This window comes from Miscanthus floridulus, chromosome 19, assembly GCF_019320115.1.
Source record: "Miscanthus floridulus cultivar M001 chromosome 19, ASM1932011v1, whole genome shotgun sequence".
NCBI lineage: Eukaryota > Viridiplantae > Streptophyta > Magnoliopsida > Poales > Poaceae > Miscanthus > Miscanthus floridulus.
Genome location: NC_089598.1, coordinates 35,090,209 through 35,107,398, shown reverse-complemented (window position 1 = coordinate 35,107,398; position 17,190 = coordinate 35,090,209). Strand labels below are relative to the sequence as shown.

Genomic DNA, 17,190 nt, shown 5'->3' with positions numbered 1-17,190 from the left:
AATGATTGATTGGGTTGTTGACGGTGTTTGCCTAAACGCATCTAAACAGCCGTCTACACGCGTTTAAACACTAAGCAGTGGGTTTATTTTTGCCCTAGTCATTGAATTAAATGTTGACGCGTCTAAACAATCAAACTGGTAAAAACAACTTAAACAATGGCATTAAACGATGACTAAATGGGTGTAGATGCCAAAGCATACATTTAAACTGCAGTTTAGGCGACAAACATGAAAGTTTGTGTGCTAAACGAACTTTCTGGGTGGGTGAAATTGGGCTTGCGCGTGTAGAGGCGAAATTTTGGTGCTATTTAAATGATATCTATATGACTATGTGTATGACTGTATGTATAATTGTTTATCATCTATATCGAATTATGGAACTACGTTCGTACCTTAAATCGCACTTAAACATTTGTATAAAAAAATTAACTTAGTGTACATTTACTGCTACAGTGCAATCCGTTTAAACCATCTACTCGGTCATCTAAACCATCTAAACGCTAAATGGATGGTGACTAACCGTTTAACGTTTAGGATAACACTCATTGTTGAACAAGATTTTACCAAAAGCTGTGTACCGACCATTAAATCAGGGAGAAATTAAAGGAAACAAAAATGTAGTGGAGCAAGCGAAGTGCAAACAGATGAAGAACTAGGTTATGCTCTGGACTGATGAAATCCACTATAAGGGTACTGAAGCCCACCCACATCGTGCATCACCACAACAGTTTTTTGTTTTGTTTTGTTTTGACGTACCATCACCGCAAACAGATTGGAAGTGAATCGTGTGACGAATAGATCCACTAATGCATCACCCTCACCAGTCACGAACAATGCCATTCATACTGGGAATGTGATGTTATAGTGGCAGTGCAGATATATAGGTTCAGTGGCCGTGGGATCCTGGAGCCAAAAAGAACCCTTGACATTTTTGCACGATGCATTTGAAATTGAGTTAAATGCACCAGCGGTCCTCGAACTTATAAGCGTGTGTCACTTAGGTCTACGGGTCCATAAACTTATCAAGTGATGCATTGTAGGTCATATAATACACGTAGGCATTTCTAGCTGACGTGGCATGACAGTGTGGCATGTGTTTTTACATTTAAGCCCCCTAATTCTCTCTTCTTCTCACGTCGTAGCCCATGATCAACACGGCGTGGTTCAGAGATGTCCCACAGGACACTGAAGATGCCCTCCTTGAACCCTGGCAGGCGTTGCTGCCGACGTCGATGCATACGAACACTGGCTGCCCTAACACCCCTTGCTCCATCATCAGCGCAGCCTTCCAGAGCTACAAAGAGCTTCATGGGGCCCTGCGGGACATCTTTAAACCATGCCGTGTTGGTCATGGGCTACGATGTGAGAAGAAGAGAGAATTAGAGGGTTTAAATATAAAAACACATGCCACGCTGTCATATGCCACATCAGCTAGAAATGCCTACGTGTATTATATGGACCTGCAGTGCACCACTTGATAAGTTTAGGGACCCAAAAGTGCATTTTGCGAGTTTATAGACCTAAGTGACACACGCTTACAAGTTCGAGGGCCGCTGGTGCATTTAACTCTTTGAAATTGCTATCCTTCTTTGATTGTTGTGGCACACATTGGTTATTGAACAATATCAGTCACAGTTCTCCTTGATGGATCTGATAAATAGTGCGGTTAATCAGGTCATACAATTTCAGCTGAACAATGGAATGGTTGGCTGCGCACTACATAATCTAGAGGGCACCGAGAGAGCGAAGTCAATGTGAATAGTGTAAGGAAAATGAACCCTAGGCCCATTTACTTTGGATTTTGGTGTTTGATGACCAACACAGCCAAATTGGACTAATAAATTAGCAAGTAATTGTTTTGTAGTTCAATAGGGTGCAAGACGTGACTTGGACGAAGGCGACATGATGATCCCACGATCAACACTAAAAGCAAAACCATAGAAGCACAAGAGTAGACCCAAGATATCAAGTAAAGTCCAAGCACCAAGATAGGAACCAAGCCAGACGCAAGATCGCGAAGAAACGAGCTCCATAGAGGTGACCGGACGCAGCCCTATGAGGACCGAACGCGTCTGATAGTTGCTTGGCAACAACAGACGTCAGCAGCAGCGATTGGATGCTGAGCGAGGCAGTGACCGGATGCACGAACTTCACTGTTCATCGTCGCGGCAACAACTCAGTGAGGACCGGACGCAGTGGCACTGGATGACCGGACGCACAAAGTGCAGCGTCCGATCGAGTCCAGAGAGGTTCTAGAGCGGCACAAATGTGACCAGACGCATCCAATCGATGATGATCGGACTCGGCAGTGAGTCCGATCAACGCGCGCGCTCAATGGTCAGGACGACAGTAGCATCCGGTCAGTAGCAGAAAGCTGGGTTTCGTCCCCAACGGCTACTTTCTCCATGGGGCTTATAAATAGACTCCCCCAACTAGCCATTTGAGATGCGGAGAGCTGAGAAAACATACCAAGGGTGTTGATACACCACTTTAGTGATCTCAACTTGCATAGTGCTTAGTGATACATTCAGTGATTAGCGTAGGTGCTTTGCGAAGTGCTTAGGTTAGTTAGATCACCGCTTATGCGCTTGCTCTAGGTTTAGGCCTAGTGTTTAGTGAGGTTTACACACCTCTTACCACTCGGTGCTTGCGCGCACCATTGTTGTATATCAGAGGGGCTTGTTGTCTTGCGAGATCACACCAACCGCGTTTGTGGTGTGGCCACCACCGTGTACCAAAGGGAACAAGGCCCACGGTGGTTCGATCGGAAGCTTGATAGTGAAGACGGCGGGGAGCGGTCCGGGAGAGGCTTGTCGGAAGGCACACCGGAGACCCACTTGCACGTGGGGAAGGTCCGAGGCTATCCACGGAGTTACCTGACTGGGAGCTTGACCCTTACGAGGGATTCCTTGCGAGGGGCTCCAACAAGGACTAGGGGGGAAGCTTGCGTGCTTCTCGATACCTCAGTAAAAATATCGGCGTCGTCAACGGGAGTTTGCATATCTCTACCTTACTCTTTAGCTTCCGCATTTACATTGCAATCTTGGTTTGTGCTTTACTTTCCTAGATTAGTGATAGGGTAGTTGATAGGTTTAGAACCTAGGTTGCATAACTCCTTTTTACGGTAGAGATAGCAACACACCAGCAAAACCGTTGTTGTACATTTAGATAGTTTATCTTTTGCATAGGTTTTTGCTAAGGTTAGAAAAGGAGGCCATAGTTTAGAGTTAGAGTTTTACGTTGCCTAATTCACCCTCCCCTCTCTTAGGCGTCATGATCCCTTACAAGTGGTATCAGAGCCGGTTGGCTTAATTTGGACCTTTGGCTTCACCGCCGTTGAGCCGACGCTATTTAGAGTGGTTGGGATGGATACCTCTTGGCCTCTGCACTTTGACGGCACTAACTTCCCCTACTATAAAGCTAGAATGGCTTGTCACCTTGAGGCGGTAGATTTGGGTGTTTGGAGAGTCACTCATGACGGGATGAAACCCATTAAGAATCCTGATAAACCCACAAAGAGTGAAGAAAAAAATTCATTTCAATGCTTGAGCTAAAAATTGCTTGTTTGAATCTTTTACCATGGATGTGTTTAACCAAGTATTCTCTTTAAATACGGCACATGAAATTTGGTTAAAATTATAAGAGCTCCATGACGGCACAAGTAATGTCCATGAGCAAAAGCATTGCCTAGCTCAACAAAGTTATGATTCTTTTGAAATGAATGATGATGAGCTTGTTCATGACATGTATTCTCGTTTGAATCTAATTATCAATGAGCTCAATTCTATAGGATTAACGAAGCTAGATGATGTGGATATCATGAGGGAAATCATCTCCATGCTACCACAAAAAAAATAAGCAAGCATCATCACCATCCTTTACAACATAGAGGACTTGAGCACCATGACCCCGGCCATAGTCATTGGCAAGATAGTGGCATTTAAAATGTCACGCAAGATGGGTCAAGAAGAAGCCTCTTCATCAAGCAAAGGTAAAGCTCTCGTATATAGTGAGAAAAAGAATATGAAAGGCACGCAAGATGAGACAAGCTCAAGCTCAAGCTCCTTAAGTGAAGAAGAAGAAGAAGATGAGGATGATGATGATGATTCAAGTGATGATGATCAATCTTCCTCCTCCACCTACGACCTTGCTGAAGAATCAATCAAACTTATCAACAAGGTGGAGAAGATGATCCAAAGGCTCAATGTCAAGGGTGTGCCCATCCAAACTCAAGATTTTATCTTCACCAATCAAAGAAATGAGCAAAGAAAGAAAGGATGCTATGGATGCAACGAGTTGGAGCACTTTGTGGAAGTTTGTCCAAACAAGCCCACACCCAAGACAAAGAAGAAGGCATGCAAGGACAAAGCCCTCACATCAATAAGGTCATGGGATGATTCTTCAAGTGAAGAAGAAGACCATCACAAGAGGCGCGGGCACAAGCACTCATCATCAAGCACTTCACGTGTGTGCCTTATGGCATGAGATAACAAAAAGTCTATCCCTAGTGATAGTGACAATGATAGTGATAGTGATGATGAGCTACCTTCTTATGATGAAATTGTGCAAGAAAATCTTAAATTTGCTAAAGTTTACACTAGTCAACAAAAGAAGCTTGAAAAATTAAAAAAAAACTAGATAGCTCACAACAAGCTTACGCTACTTTGCTTCAACAATATAAAACTTTTGCCAATCTTAATATGGAGCTATCTACTAAAATTGAGAAACTTGAGACTATTGTAAACACAAATAATTGCACAATCAATGATGACCAACTTGTAAAGAAAAATGAAAAATTAAAGGAAAAGTTAGCTAGCTCACAAGATGCTTATAAAAGTTTGCTTGCTAAAATGGAAACCATGTGCAAACATTATGATGAGCTAACTAATAAAGTTGCTAATCTTGAAGCCGTCGGTATAACCCTCACCAAGGCAACTAAAAAGAAAAGTTATATTTTTGACATGCCAAAAAAGGATGCCTCTACTTCTTGTAATGATTTATGTTTAGACTCACCCTTGTGCAATCAAGTTTGTGTTGAGAAAGTTGTTGTAGAAACATACACACAAGAGGTCGCAATGGAGAATGAGCAACTCAAGCAAGAAGTGGCTCGCCTCACCAAGGACTTGAGTCAAGTGAAAGGCAAGAAGGAGCAAGCCCAACTTCATCAAGATAACACCGTCAAGGGAGTGAAGAAGCTTGAAGAGGGACAAACCGTGGTTTGCTACGTGTGCCATAAGGAAGGCCACAAGTCCTATGAGTGCAAGGTGAAGAATGGGGGAGGAGCTAAGAAGAAAGAGAAAAACAAAAAGGAAACAAGCAAGCTCTCCAACACCTACACCAACAAGGTGGACAAAAAGGCCTCCACACCTTATCTCTTGAAGAAGAAGAAAAATGACAAGGTGGTGGCCATCAAGGTGAACAAGCAAGCCAATAATGGGGCCAAACGCATTTGGGTGCCAAAGGAGATCATTTCCAACATGAAGAGTACCAAGAAGCTTTGGATCCCAAAAGGGAAGTGAGAAGTCTGATGGACTTCGGGGAATTTAGAGACTTGGCAAAGTATGGGTGCATTTCATATGGTGCATCATTATGGACAAGGTAATTGTCAAGTGGGTTAGTGAATACTATGAACTAAATTTCCCTTCCCATGTTAGGTAACTAGATTTAATTTCTTACAATATCAATTAGCATCTAGTTCATTTTCATGCCTAGGTTTGCATTTGCATGTTTAATCTTTTATCTTGCATACACTAGGTATATCTTATGGTGGGCTTGCTCGGTTTCACTCTTAACCTTTGGAGCAAACCTACATGGTTTAAATTGTTTAGGAGCACGATACATAGCTTGTTTTACAATTGTTCATCTAATATGTGCCAAAGTCTAAATTATAGATAATTTCTCCTGAATATCACTTTTGAAAATGATTCTCACATTCATGTGATGTCATCTTTCAAGTGGTATTTTTTATTCTAAAATCAATGTGCATGTCTCCTACTAGTATTCCATACTTGTGTGCACAAATTTAGGGGGAGGTTACTCTACAAGTTGGATGCTTTGAGACTAACTCTTTTTCAAGCTTATCATGTGTGTAGTAGTCTCATTGCAAGGAAAATAGAGTCCCTGGAGTTAAGCATCATACTTCAAATATCCACTACCTATTGCAAGTGGTATAAATCAAATTGGTTTCCACATGTGGTATTTCTAAACCGATATCATCATGTTGATTTCACTTTGGTATTTATATGTTTTCTCCATGCATTATATAGATTAAACTCCCTTGAGCATTAATTTGCCAATTATGCATAAACTACATTCTCCATCATATGTATGCATATATTTAGGGGGAGCTTAGTCTATGTAATGTGAGAGTAAAATTTTGTGACCTATTCCACTCCACATATAATGGATCACAAAGTTTGATCCTCCCTTGTGCTACTATGTCTTCCTTTTCGGTGTTTGATTCCAAAGGGGGAGAATTTGCAGGACCAAAAGCAAGTCCGATCATAATAATTTATAAGTGGTAATGGTTCGAAAAAGGGAGGATAGTGGATTATGGAGTTAGGGGGAGGCTTAAATCCATAATGCCACATGGGGACATCAGCAAGGGCAAGATAAGTTTCCAAAGATGTTTACATGTGGTATCTTGTAGCATCATATAACCTTGCCCTTTTGCATTGCATCCTAACAAGTAAATAGTTTTTAAGTTCCAAAATTTTTATTATTTGCTTGGTTTGGTCGTGTTGTCATCAATCACCAAAAAGAAGGAGATTGTAAAGAAAATGGGCCCTAGGCCCATTTACTTTGGATTTTGGTGTTTGATGACCAACACAACCAAATTGGACTAATGAATTGATAAGTAATTGTTTTGTAGTTCAATAGGGTGCAAGACATGACTTGGACGAAGGCGACATGATGATCCCACGATCAACACCATAAGCAAGACCATTGAAGCACAAGAGAAGACCCAAGATATCAAGCAAAGTCCAAGCACAAAGATAGAAACCAAGCTAGATGCAAGATCGCGAAGAAACAAGCTCCACAGAAGTGGCCGAACGCGGCCCTATGAGGACCGGACACGTCCGATAGTTGCTTGGCAACAACAGGCATCAGCAGCAGCGATCGGATGCTGAGCGTGCCAGTGACCGGACACACGAACTTCATTGTTCATCGTCGCGGCAACAACTCAGTGAGGACCAGACGCAGCGGCACTAGATGACCGGACGCACAAAGTGCAGCGTCCGATCAAGTCCAGAGAGGTTCCAGAGCGACGCAAATGCGACTAGACGCGTCTAGTCGATGATGATCGGACTTGGCAGTGAGTCCGATCAACGCTCGCGCTCAACGGTTGGGATGACTGGACATGTCTGGTTAGGAAGACAGCAGCGTCCGGTCAGTAGCAGAAAGCTGGGTTTCGTCCCCAACGGCTACTTTCTCCATGGGGCTTATAAATAGACCATCCCATCTGTCCATTTGAGATGTGGAGAGCCAAGGAAATATACCAAGGGTGTTGATAAACCACTTTAGTGATCTCCACTTGCATAGTGCTTAGTGATACATTCGGTGATTAGCGTAGGTGCTTTGCGAAGTGCTTAGGTTAGTTAGACCCCGCTTATGCGCTTGCTCTAGGTTTAGGCCTAGTGTTTAGTGAGGTTTGCACACCTCTTATCACTCGGTGCTTGCGCACACCATTGTTGTACATCGGAGGGGCTTGTTGTCTTGCGAGATCACACCAACCGCGTTTGTGGTGTGGCCGCCACCGTGTACCGAAGGGAACAAGGCCCACGGCGGTTTGGCCGGAAGCTTGATAGTGAAGACGGCAGCGAGCGGTCCAGGAGAGGCTTGTTAGAAGGCACACCGGAGACCCACTTGCGCGTGGGGAAGGCCCGGGGCTATCCACAGAGTTACCCGACCGGGAGCTTGGCCCTTGCAAGGGATTCCTTGCGAGGGGCTCCAACGAGGACTAGGGAGAAGCTTATGCGCTTCTCGATACCTCGGTAAAAATACCGGAGTTGTCGATGGGAGTTTGCATATCTCTACCTTACTCTTTAGCTTCTGTATTTACATTGCAATTTTGGTTTGTGCTTTACTTTCCTAACTTAGTGATACGATACTTGATAGGTTTGGAACCTAGGTTGCATAACTTCTTTTTGCGGTAGAGATAGCAACACACTAGCAAAATCGTAGTTGTACATTTAGATAGTTTATCTTTTGCATAGATTTTTGTTAAGGTTAGAAAAAGATGACATAGTTTAGAGTTAGAGTTTTAAGTTAGCTAATTCACCCCCCTTAGACGTCACGGTCCCTTACAAACAGAACCATTGATACATACACAGTACTCACTACTCAGCAAGAATTGGTAAGTCAGTAAAAAACTTTTATGATGAAATATTTGACTACCCCCACAGCTCTTGTTTTACTGCCTAGGATTCTTGCTAGGCCTGGCAAGAATTTTACATCAAGAACCCTAGTAGCATACAGTTCAGCACTAGCTTCTCTCTTCATTTCTTTTTTTCTTTAAGAGAGCACAATTACTTTATTTGACAAGTCGAAGGGGGCATAAGCATAATCCAGTGTCCGCGTCTGTAGAAGAACATAATCTGGTACTAGCAACAAAAGCAAAATTGCCAATTATTATTTCATTTCAGTAATATTCATTGTTCTTTTACATCAACATGATATTCTACCCACATTTTAGGGCGATTCTTAAAAAAAGAAGGAATCCCATAATTTAGTTGAAGACTGAGAACCAGACTGACGCTGGTTCCCTGTAGCTAATAGCCTAATACCACACTATCTAACTGATAACCATAGAAATAAAACAAAGTGGGGCTGCTGGACAAGATTTTTTATCTCCTACAACTAAAAAGAACAAAGTATGGACATTTTTTGGTGCGACGTTTATTTTGGGTCTACCTCTCCCCCCTGCGATCCCCGCCTCCCGTCCACGTGCAAGTCGCTCTAAAAAAGGAAAGCCGCAATCACCGCACCCCCACCCCCACCCACCCCCTGCGATGGATCCATCCCCACCCCACCTCGACACCGTTGTCCTCGCTGATCCCACACCCCGCTGGATCCCATGGACCGCCGCCGCGCGTGCCGCTCCCCATCCCCATCCCTGCACCCCGCACCACTGTCGCCCTTTCCCCTCGCGTGCTTCCACGCTCGCGCCACCGTCGGCGGGTCGGCACGGCTGAGGTGGAGGCGCTTGCCGTAGGCGGGAGCTCCGAGAAGGCCAGCAAGTCCAACGCGAGCGAGGCAAGCCACCAGGGCGAGGGCATTGGCCACTAGGCGGGGCAAGGGCGCCTTCCAGGCCACCGCCGGCCACCCAAGCAAGGGCGACGCCAGGCTGCCGGCCACCAGGTGATGGAGCGCCTCCGCTTCAGATCTAACCCCCATCGATGCGAAGGCACAGGAGCTAGGGTTTCAATCATCCGTGAGAAGGAGAGCGAAAAATGGCGGCGGAGCATGGGAACCCCTGCGGGCGTGCGGCCACACCCTGGTGGCGCGCGGGAGGGCATGTGACCACACCCGGCGGCGCGCGGGACGGGGAGCGTGGTGTGGGCTCAGAGCACGGTGGCCACCATCCCCGTCGTCGCGGACGCCATCCCCGCCGCCGCGGCTCTCCATCCCTGCTGTGCGATCTAGATCCAGGTCCGTTCTCTCTCCCTCCCTCCCCGTAGCTCCTAAATCCGTCCGCTTGGGGGTGTAGTTGATTTCTCCATGGACGAAAATCTAATCCAATCTATCGGTTTTCTATTCATTCATTTTGCTACTGATTTGTTGCCTTGGTGGCTTATAGTTAATTAATTGCTACTTCCGTATAAAGAATATGCTTGGATGGATGGAGCCTGATTGGATTGTGCAGAACTGTGGGTGCTTGGGTGGCGTGGAATCAAATACATATATGGATGAAATGAAAGGCAGATCACAACAGATTGGAGCTGGCCTTGGCGCATAAGCACTAGAAAGAGTCACTGTGAAATTACAGGTAAAAGGTACTGGACAAATTAATTTTATTTTAAACCCATTTAGATCACCTGGAGATCAACTTACTATTCTTAATTGGCACCTTTGCAGTTGCATTAACTAATGCAGTTGCATGTGGGAGACATAACATTACATAATTAGTTTGTTCGAAACTGCGAGCACTATGTATAGATGTATTTAAAGAAAATATATTTAACTTTGATTTTTCAACCAATCATGTCTGAAAAGCATTCTGATACTTCCTTGGAGCCTACGAACTTAGGAACGACCAATTAGTTCGAAAGTAAGGTCTAAACTGTAAGAAGCACTTTGCATTTTCAATGTACCTTGATCCAATTTGGTTAAAATATTGTGTTACTCAAATTTTGTTAGCACGGGCAATTTATGTCACTCAATTTTTAAAATTCTGGAGAACTAAGAAATCAAGGGAAAATTATATGTGGTTCTAATTAAATGAATGTTTATGTAGACTCTTTATTTTATGTAAGTTTCAGTTAGGCCATATTATCTTATCAATTACTATTTTGATGTGCACGATCTTTTTTCATAGAGATTAATCAGACATAGGTATCTATAATGGTAGCATACTTTTTTTTGAAAAATTTGCCAGTGTGATCTCAGCTTCTTAAATTCTTAATCAGACATAGTGCTGTTTCAATTTTGAATATAGTATTGTCAGGAATTTTACTGTCTTCATAGCTTCCTGAAATAAAGCCATGAAATGTTAAGGTCTTTCAGAGCTATGCAATTATATTTCTAACTGATATGCTTATTATTGAAGTTAGCTGATGCGTGATGCCAGCTGTTTACACTAGATATCTACTAATGCGCTACAAGAATGCAATGTGCAGTAGGAGAACTATGATCCAAACACAAGGCACTGCTTGTATGGATTGGTATACGGACTAACTAAATATTTGAATAATTTTCTACATCACTGATCTTCTAATTGTTCTCTTTTTGTGTCTCTTTTACACACTGAATATTAGTACAGGATGCGTACCTAATAATGCTCGCTTTGGCATCAAATGAACTTCACTTTTCAATTTTGCGTGAAGTCTATTAATCCATCCTCGGTGTCAACTCCTGGATTCATCCATACTATGATGGTTTTGGCAAACCACATTTATTTAACTGCATTTAGCAAGCAACAGTGTATTGATGTTAAATGTAGTTGCAGAATTTTGTAAATGTTGAGTTCAGGTTTCAAACTCTATTGCCCAGTTCACTGAAATGGACAGTAGTATTATGCGCAGTGTAAGCCACATTCTACCTGCTATGTGTTTGTTAAAATGACTGAACAATTTGGTGTTGTGAAAAGGGTGAGAAGTGCAGTGTATTTATTTCATCGCTATTGGCAGATAAATCAAAATGACGAAAGAAAGAGTGTATTTTCTTGCAAATCTATCTTTTCTATCACTAGCTGGATAAATTGGATCTATGTTTTTTTTTCCTTAAGCACTCTACTTCTGACACAGATTTTCTATGGTGGAATGAATGCAAAATTTGCATTGCCCAATTTATCATTTATTTTCAGTGATAGTCTTTTGGGACTGAATATTGTGAGTTTTTTGAAACATTGAAACTTCAAATTTGGTTTGACTCCTTATGCTTGCTACCATTTCCTTTCCATTTGTGGTTTGACTGGTTCTATATATAGTTGCAATTTGTGTAGATTGTGTACAGTAGCAATAGTAGCATCAATGCCCACACACTGGCTCTTGTTCTGTGTGCAGTGCTAGCCATTTGTTTCAGAAAAGCTTCTATTACCTAACCTATCACCATGAACTATACTCATATCTACTAGCGTTTCTCAAGTGTGTAGCAATGTGTTGCAAAACACTGAAATAGTAGTTGCACTTTAACAAGCGACTCTGTTTCTGTCTCTATTTTTTTTGTTGGTCATATCTCTGAAATAGGTAGGATGACAGTTAATTTGATTAACACAAAAGTTTATTAAATAATACATTTAGTTAGCTTTGTCTTTAGAGAAAAGGTACCTGGTCACACATTCATTATTTTACTGATAAACAATACAAAACAAATGATATTTCATTTCAGTGGCATAGACTACGCTCGAGCATTGCTGAGAAATAGACAGATGCAGTGATGCACTATCCTGAAACCAAACTTGCATTCTTATCAGGAGGACAGATTCATGAGCTGCCTTTTCTGAAATAGCAAGTACACTGCACAACAATGTTGAACATATACAGGTCGTCCACTCCAATCCGTTGTTTTTTTTTTTGCCGTTGCTAGCCGAACCTTTGCTCGACGCTGGTTGCCATTTTGCATGGCTGTTCCTATTTTGTAGATGTCTGTTTCAAAGCACTTACATAGAATTTGCAAAGCACTGAAATAGTAGTTGCATTCTAGCATGTCTCTGTATTCTATGTTGGTCATATCTTTGAAATAGGTAGGAGGGCTGCTAATTTAATTGACACAGAAGTTTGTTAAATAATAAGCTCGGTAAGCTTTTCTCTGTAGAATAAGCAGCTAAACACATGAGCTTGTTACATTGTATTCATCAAATGCATATTCCGTTTGCTAATTTGCCTTACAAACTCATGACGACTCTATATGGATCGTTAGTTAGAAAAACTGAAGCCTACTTTATCAGTGTCTTCAAACAACATGTGTTCAAATGTAAAGCCTCTCTGAGCAAGCGACAATGTAGTACCTTCACACAAATGCTATTTTGATAATCAAGTTTCCTTGTGACTATTTTGATCTGTTCTACTCAAGTAGTCATTTTACTGGCAACCAGAAAGTAGATATAAGGACATGATTATGTAGACAAATTGTGAAATAGCAAAGTCCTTGGATTATGGAAACTTGAAATAAAATGAACTGCTATGAGAACAATGCTGAAGGTGTGAAAATAATTACCTAGCTATCATATCATACATGTCATAAAACTGAGTGTAGGTGGTGCCCCTGGCAGAATATTCACTAAATGATGATCTAAAGAGATAATAAATTTGCTCAATGTAAGACAACGTGCGGTGCTACCATGACACATGCTGGGCTATTCCCCTTTTTTATACAGATTTCATACTAATGCCATGTTCGTTTGGGTTTGTCTGGCTTATAAGCCGTATTTTTTCAGCCAACGAGCAGTATTTTTCTCACACCAAATCAGCCAACAGTATTTTCAGTCATGGCTTATCAGCCAAACAAGCCCAAACAAACAGGGCGTAAGTGAGGTTTTTATACTAATGTGTATTGTGCTCATGAAGGGAGGCTTCTTCAGACTATGCTGAATTCTACTTGACATTTGGAGACAGGGTAAATTACTCATCCTTTCCATTCAGCTCCTAACCGCGACAAGTATATCAGGTAAAACACATAGTTGCTAATTTCTTTCTATTTTCAAGGTGAAAACTCAGAAGTGTGAGTTGCACAGTGCAAATTTACTTCAGTTAATATGTTCCTCACCTTGAGCAGGTCATAAATTGATTGGTGTTGCTGGCAGTACTGCATATGTGACACCTGAGGTTCTACTAGGAAATTACTTGCAAAAGGTATAGATATAGGGGCTGCTAGGGTGCTTCTGCCTGTTCTACTGATGGGCAGTCTTCCATTGCAAGGAAACTCTGATCACAAGACTTTGTCTGAAACTGACCTACTACATTCAAGTCCAGCGAATTCTGGTTCCTTGCATGCCAACGACCCCAGTAATGGTGCACTATAAATTGTTCTGTATCCACACTATGTATACGTTATGAAAACAAAAGTTATTGTGTATAAATCATATACAAATATTATGTTAGTCCTGGCATTTGAACAAGTACATAATTTCATTCAAGTTTCTAGGTTCGAGAAAGGATTATATTTGATATGCAGTTAGGTGCATATCCTCATTTTTTGTGGTATGCAGCATCCATTTTAGGGTTGAGCATTACCAGGACTGGAGGAACTCATGCTCCGGAGATAGCATTCCTCATTCCAATTATAGACAGAACCAAAGGTAGCATAGAAAATTTTCAGTTCTTTGTAAGTTTGTAGAGAAATATAAAATCCATGCTTGACAAGATAGAAGTCTGGAATGTTGCGATGTTATGAAATATGTTGAAGGGAAGTCTCCATTGGGGGACGCACGAGCATTTCAACAATGCTGCAATTTGTTGATATACATGCATTATATAGTTTGATTAATATTTCATTTCCACTTACTTATACCAGTGATGCAAATTAATAAATAGATCATGTGTCGCTTTAACTTTATTATTGGCATCAACATCACTAGGTTCGTACCCATGCGTTGCTACGAGATAGTTAACATTTTATACTAAAAGCATACGGATCGCACGATAAGATAATAATACTGTAAAATTAAATACCAACGTTAAAGTGACATTTAATCATCGCTCGCCCTCGCTCCCTTCGTGTGAAACAAAACCTTGACCGCTCGTTTTAACGTTGGTATTTAATTTCATAAATTTTGCTTTTTGGATTAAATGTCACTTTAACGTTGGTATTTAATTTTACAGTATTGTTATCTTATCGTGCGATCCGTGTGCTTTTAGTATAAAATGTTAATTATCCCGTAGCAACGCACGGTCACGAACCTCTAAAAAAAGGCAAAAGTTGCGGGTGTCCCCACCCACCAGAGTAGCAGTGCAAGGGAATTAGGCAAAGTGGCAAACAAAGACGAATCAAATCAGGAGAAGCACGAACCCGGCGTAGAATACGACCATGACGACTGACCAAAATTCCAGGACTCCCTCACCAGTGCGCGCTGCACTGCATGATATTAATGGTTAAATTAAAATAAAATTGAATAATAGGACAAATCTGAATTGGCATATATTTGCCATATGAATTGGTCGCAGAAAATACTAGGTTCATTGGGAACGATCAGAGCTGAATACTTGGATGTTGATTGATATGAATGCCCGGACAATGTTTACCTTGGGCACTAGTTATACAAGCTGTATCTGGACAAACTATACGAAGCTAATTCCAGATCACAAGATCGTCTTGTCTATGATTCATTTGCTACAGTGTCTTCCTAGGATAGCTACCACATACAATTCGTCCTTACACCCATTCAACATGAACATCATTCAGAAATCAAAAGCTATGAACAATCTGTTTCAGTGAGCTATACGTGCCGACCACAATTACCCCCGCCCCAATCATGATAATACCCAAGCAAACTACCAGCTCCAACCTCAGATTCCTGGAGGTCCTTGAGCTGATCTTCAGGTAGCAAACACAAGGTAGCAACATTGTGACCGTGCTGCTGAGAAACGAACCTGTAAGGGCGACAACATAGGCAAAGAAGGGCACGACAAGGGCCACGATGGTTGTGCTGACCACCAGGGCAGTCCGGATGAAGATACTGACGGTCCTGTTCTTGCCCACATGAAGTTTATCCTCGATAGCCTCTGCTATTGGAGTGATCAGCAGCGCGAACTTGGTGAACGGATTGATCAACGTCGTGTAGATCGCGACGTTGGAGGCAAAACGGTTTGATGGAAGGTTTAGAGTCACCTGGGAACTTAATGATTCCCCAAACATCAAGTATCCAATGACACCCGTCAGACCATAGCTAAGAGTGCAGATAATGAAGCAGATGAGCAACACCTGAAATTGTAAAAGACAGAAATGATGTCACTACAGTAGCTTTGTGTAACTGGAAGTTTGACAAATTGCAGTTTATACCCGAATTGGAGTTCACAATCAGCGTGAGCAAGATGTCTTTCTCTACCTTAGTGTAAAGATTCCAATTTCATATTACTTAATTTTTGGGCAGAGTGGGATGATTAATGCCAATTTTAATAAAATAGTACTTTATAACAGTTACATTTTTCTAGATCCATAGAAAAATGAACAAAATATACTGGTGAAAGGACTTCTGCTTTACTTACTGTGGGGAAAGCTTTTCTGTTTCTCATGCCAGTGTATATCATCGGAAAAATAGCATGGCCACTGAAGCAGAACGTATATAAGCTCATAGCAGTTGGCATACCAGACCAGTCCACAAGCACACCTTTCTTATGAAAACCAACCCCATCAAATGTTCCAACCCACAGAACAGAGGCGATTAAAATGACAGAAGCCATGACTCCACCGAGGGCGACATATGCAAGCATGTTCAAGCTCCGAAGCCATGTTGTTGGTAAAACAAGTAGACTGATGATCAACACAAACCCTTGCTTGCTTCCAACCTTGAGCCCAGCAGCATGGAAGTTAGCATTTGGAAATAATTTCTCCAAGTTGTCACCTTCTAATATCAAGAAATCAATAGCCACAAGATACAGCTCTAGGTACAAGAATATTGCTACAATGATTTTCCCTTTCCGCCCAAAAGCTAGCTCACCAATATCAGGATAGGTCTTAACAAGCGAACTCGAGTCTATACATCTCTGTAGGAGAATACCAGTATAGAAACAGATGATTGCTATGGTTAAGAAAATAAGTAAGCTCAACCATCCTCCTTGAGATAATGCATACGGAATAGATAATATTCCAACCCCTGAAAAAAAAAAGAAAATATATACAGAGAGTTCGCTAGTACAATAAGGACACATGGACAACCATATGTAAAACTGATATAGCATCACTTCTTTGCATCTCAAGGTTACAAAAGACAGAGGCAGAATGGAAGAAACTAGGAACCTGAGAGAGCATTAACTCCATTGAAGCAAGTTTTGAAGAAGCCCGTCCCAGACTTTGGAGGAGTATTGTTCTCCATTACAATCTCCTAGTGGCCTTGGACTGGAGGTTGCACATTAGGCTGGTATTTTAAAGAGGTATGGTGCATGTGGTTAGGACAGCGGACCCACATGTCACCCCTGTGGTAGTGCCGTGTAACAATGAGAGGATGTCAATCCCAAAAAAAGAGGGGGGAAAAAGGAAATAGGAAGCACCAAGTGGAATTACACAGATCGGCAAAGTAGATTCGTGAAATGCATGTTTTTTTGTCAAACATATTGGCATCATAGCATGAGGAACTAATGATTACATATCCGAGAGGGAAGGAAAGGTGAAGACGCCCATGCAAAATGCATACACCAGCCACAGAAAAGGCACGAAAGCAAATGAAGTTGCATATGGTTCCAGCATCCTTGACAATTTCCGGTTACATGACTAAGCAGGATGTAGATAAGACAAAAAATTTCAAACATCTATTTTTGCATGTTTCCCTTTTTGGTGGAAAAGATTATAAATCATATTGAATCCTTTTTACAGTCC

The 17,190-nt window shown here is 41.8% G+C and overlaps 1 protein-coding gene across 2 annotated transcripts; it reads right to left on the bottom strand.

Moving 5' to 3' along the window:
• Positions 1-14,612: 14,612 nt before the first annotated feature.
• LOC136529465 (amino acid transporter AVT1I-like) lies at positions 14,613-16,714 on the bottom strand. Of its 2 annotated transcripts, none has more exons than XM_066522545.1 (3): positions 15,864-16,604; positions 15,249-15,579; positions 14,613-14,728 (listed from the first exon to the last, which is right to left on the bottom strand). In XM_066522545.1, the coding sequence occupies exons 1-3, from the start codon at positions 16,554-16,556 to the stop codon at positions 14,646-14,648; spliced, it is 1,107 nt and encodes a 368-aa protein (XP_066378642.1). In that variant the 5' UTR covers positions 16,557-16,604; the 3' UTR covers positions 14,613-14,645. The 2 variants fall into 2 exon arrangements, with proteins under 2 accessions (XP_066378642.1, XP_066378641.1); XM_066522544.1 differs by lacking the exon at positions 14,613-14,728 and adding an exon at positions 16,615-16,714 and having other exon boundaries at positions 14,828-15,579; positions 15,864-16,471.
• Between the last annotated feature and the right edge of the window lie 476 nt (positions 16,715-17,190).

Coding starts and splice junctions, on each gene's coding strand:
- LOC136529465 (XM_066522544.1), bottom strand. CDS start 16,690: ATGGAGAACAATACTCCTCCAAAGTCTGGGACGGGCTTCTTCAAAACT. Junction 16,472..16,614: donor TGGAGTTAATGCTCTCTCAG/GTTCCTAGTTTC, acceptor TTTTTTTTTCAG/GGGTTGGAATATTATCTATT. Junction 15,580..15,863: donor ACAGAAAAGCTTTCCCCACA/GTAAGTAAAGCA, acceptor TTACAATTTCAG/GTGTTGCTCATCTGCTTCAT.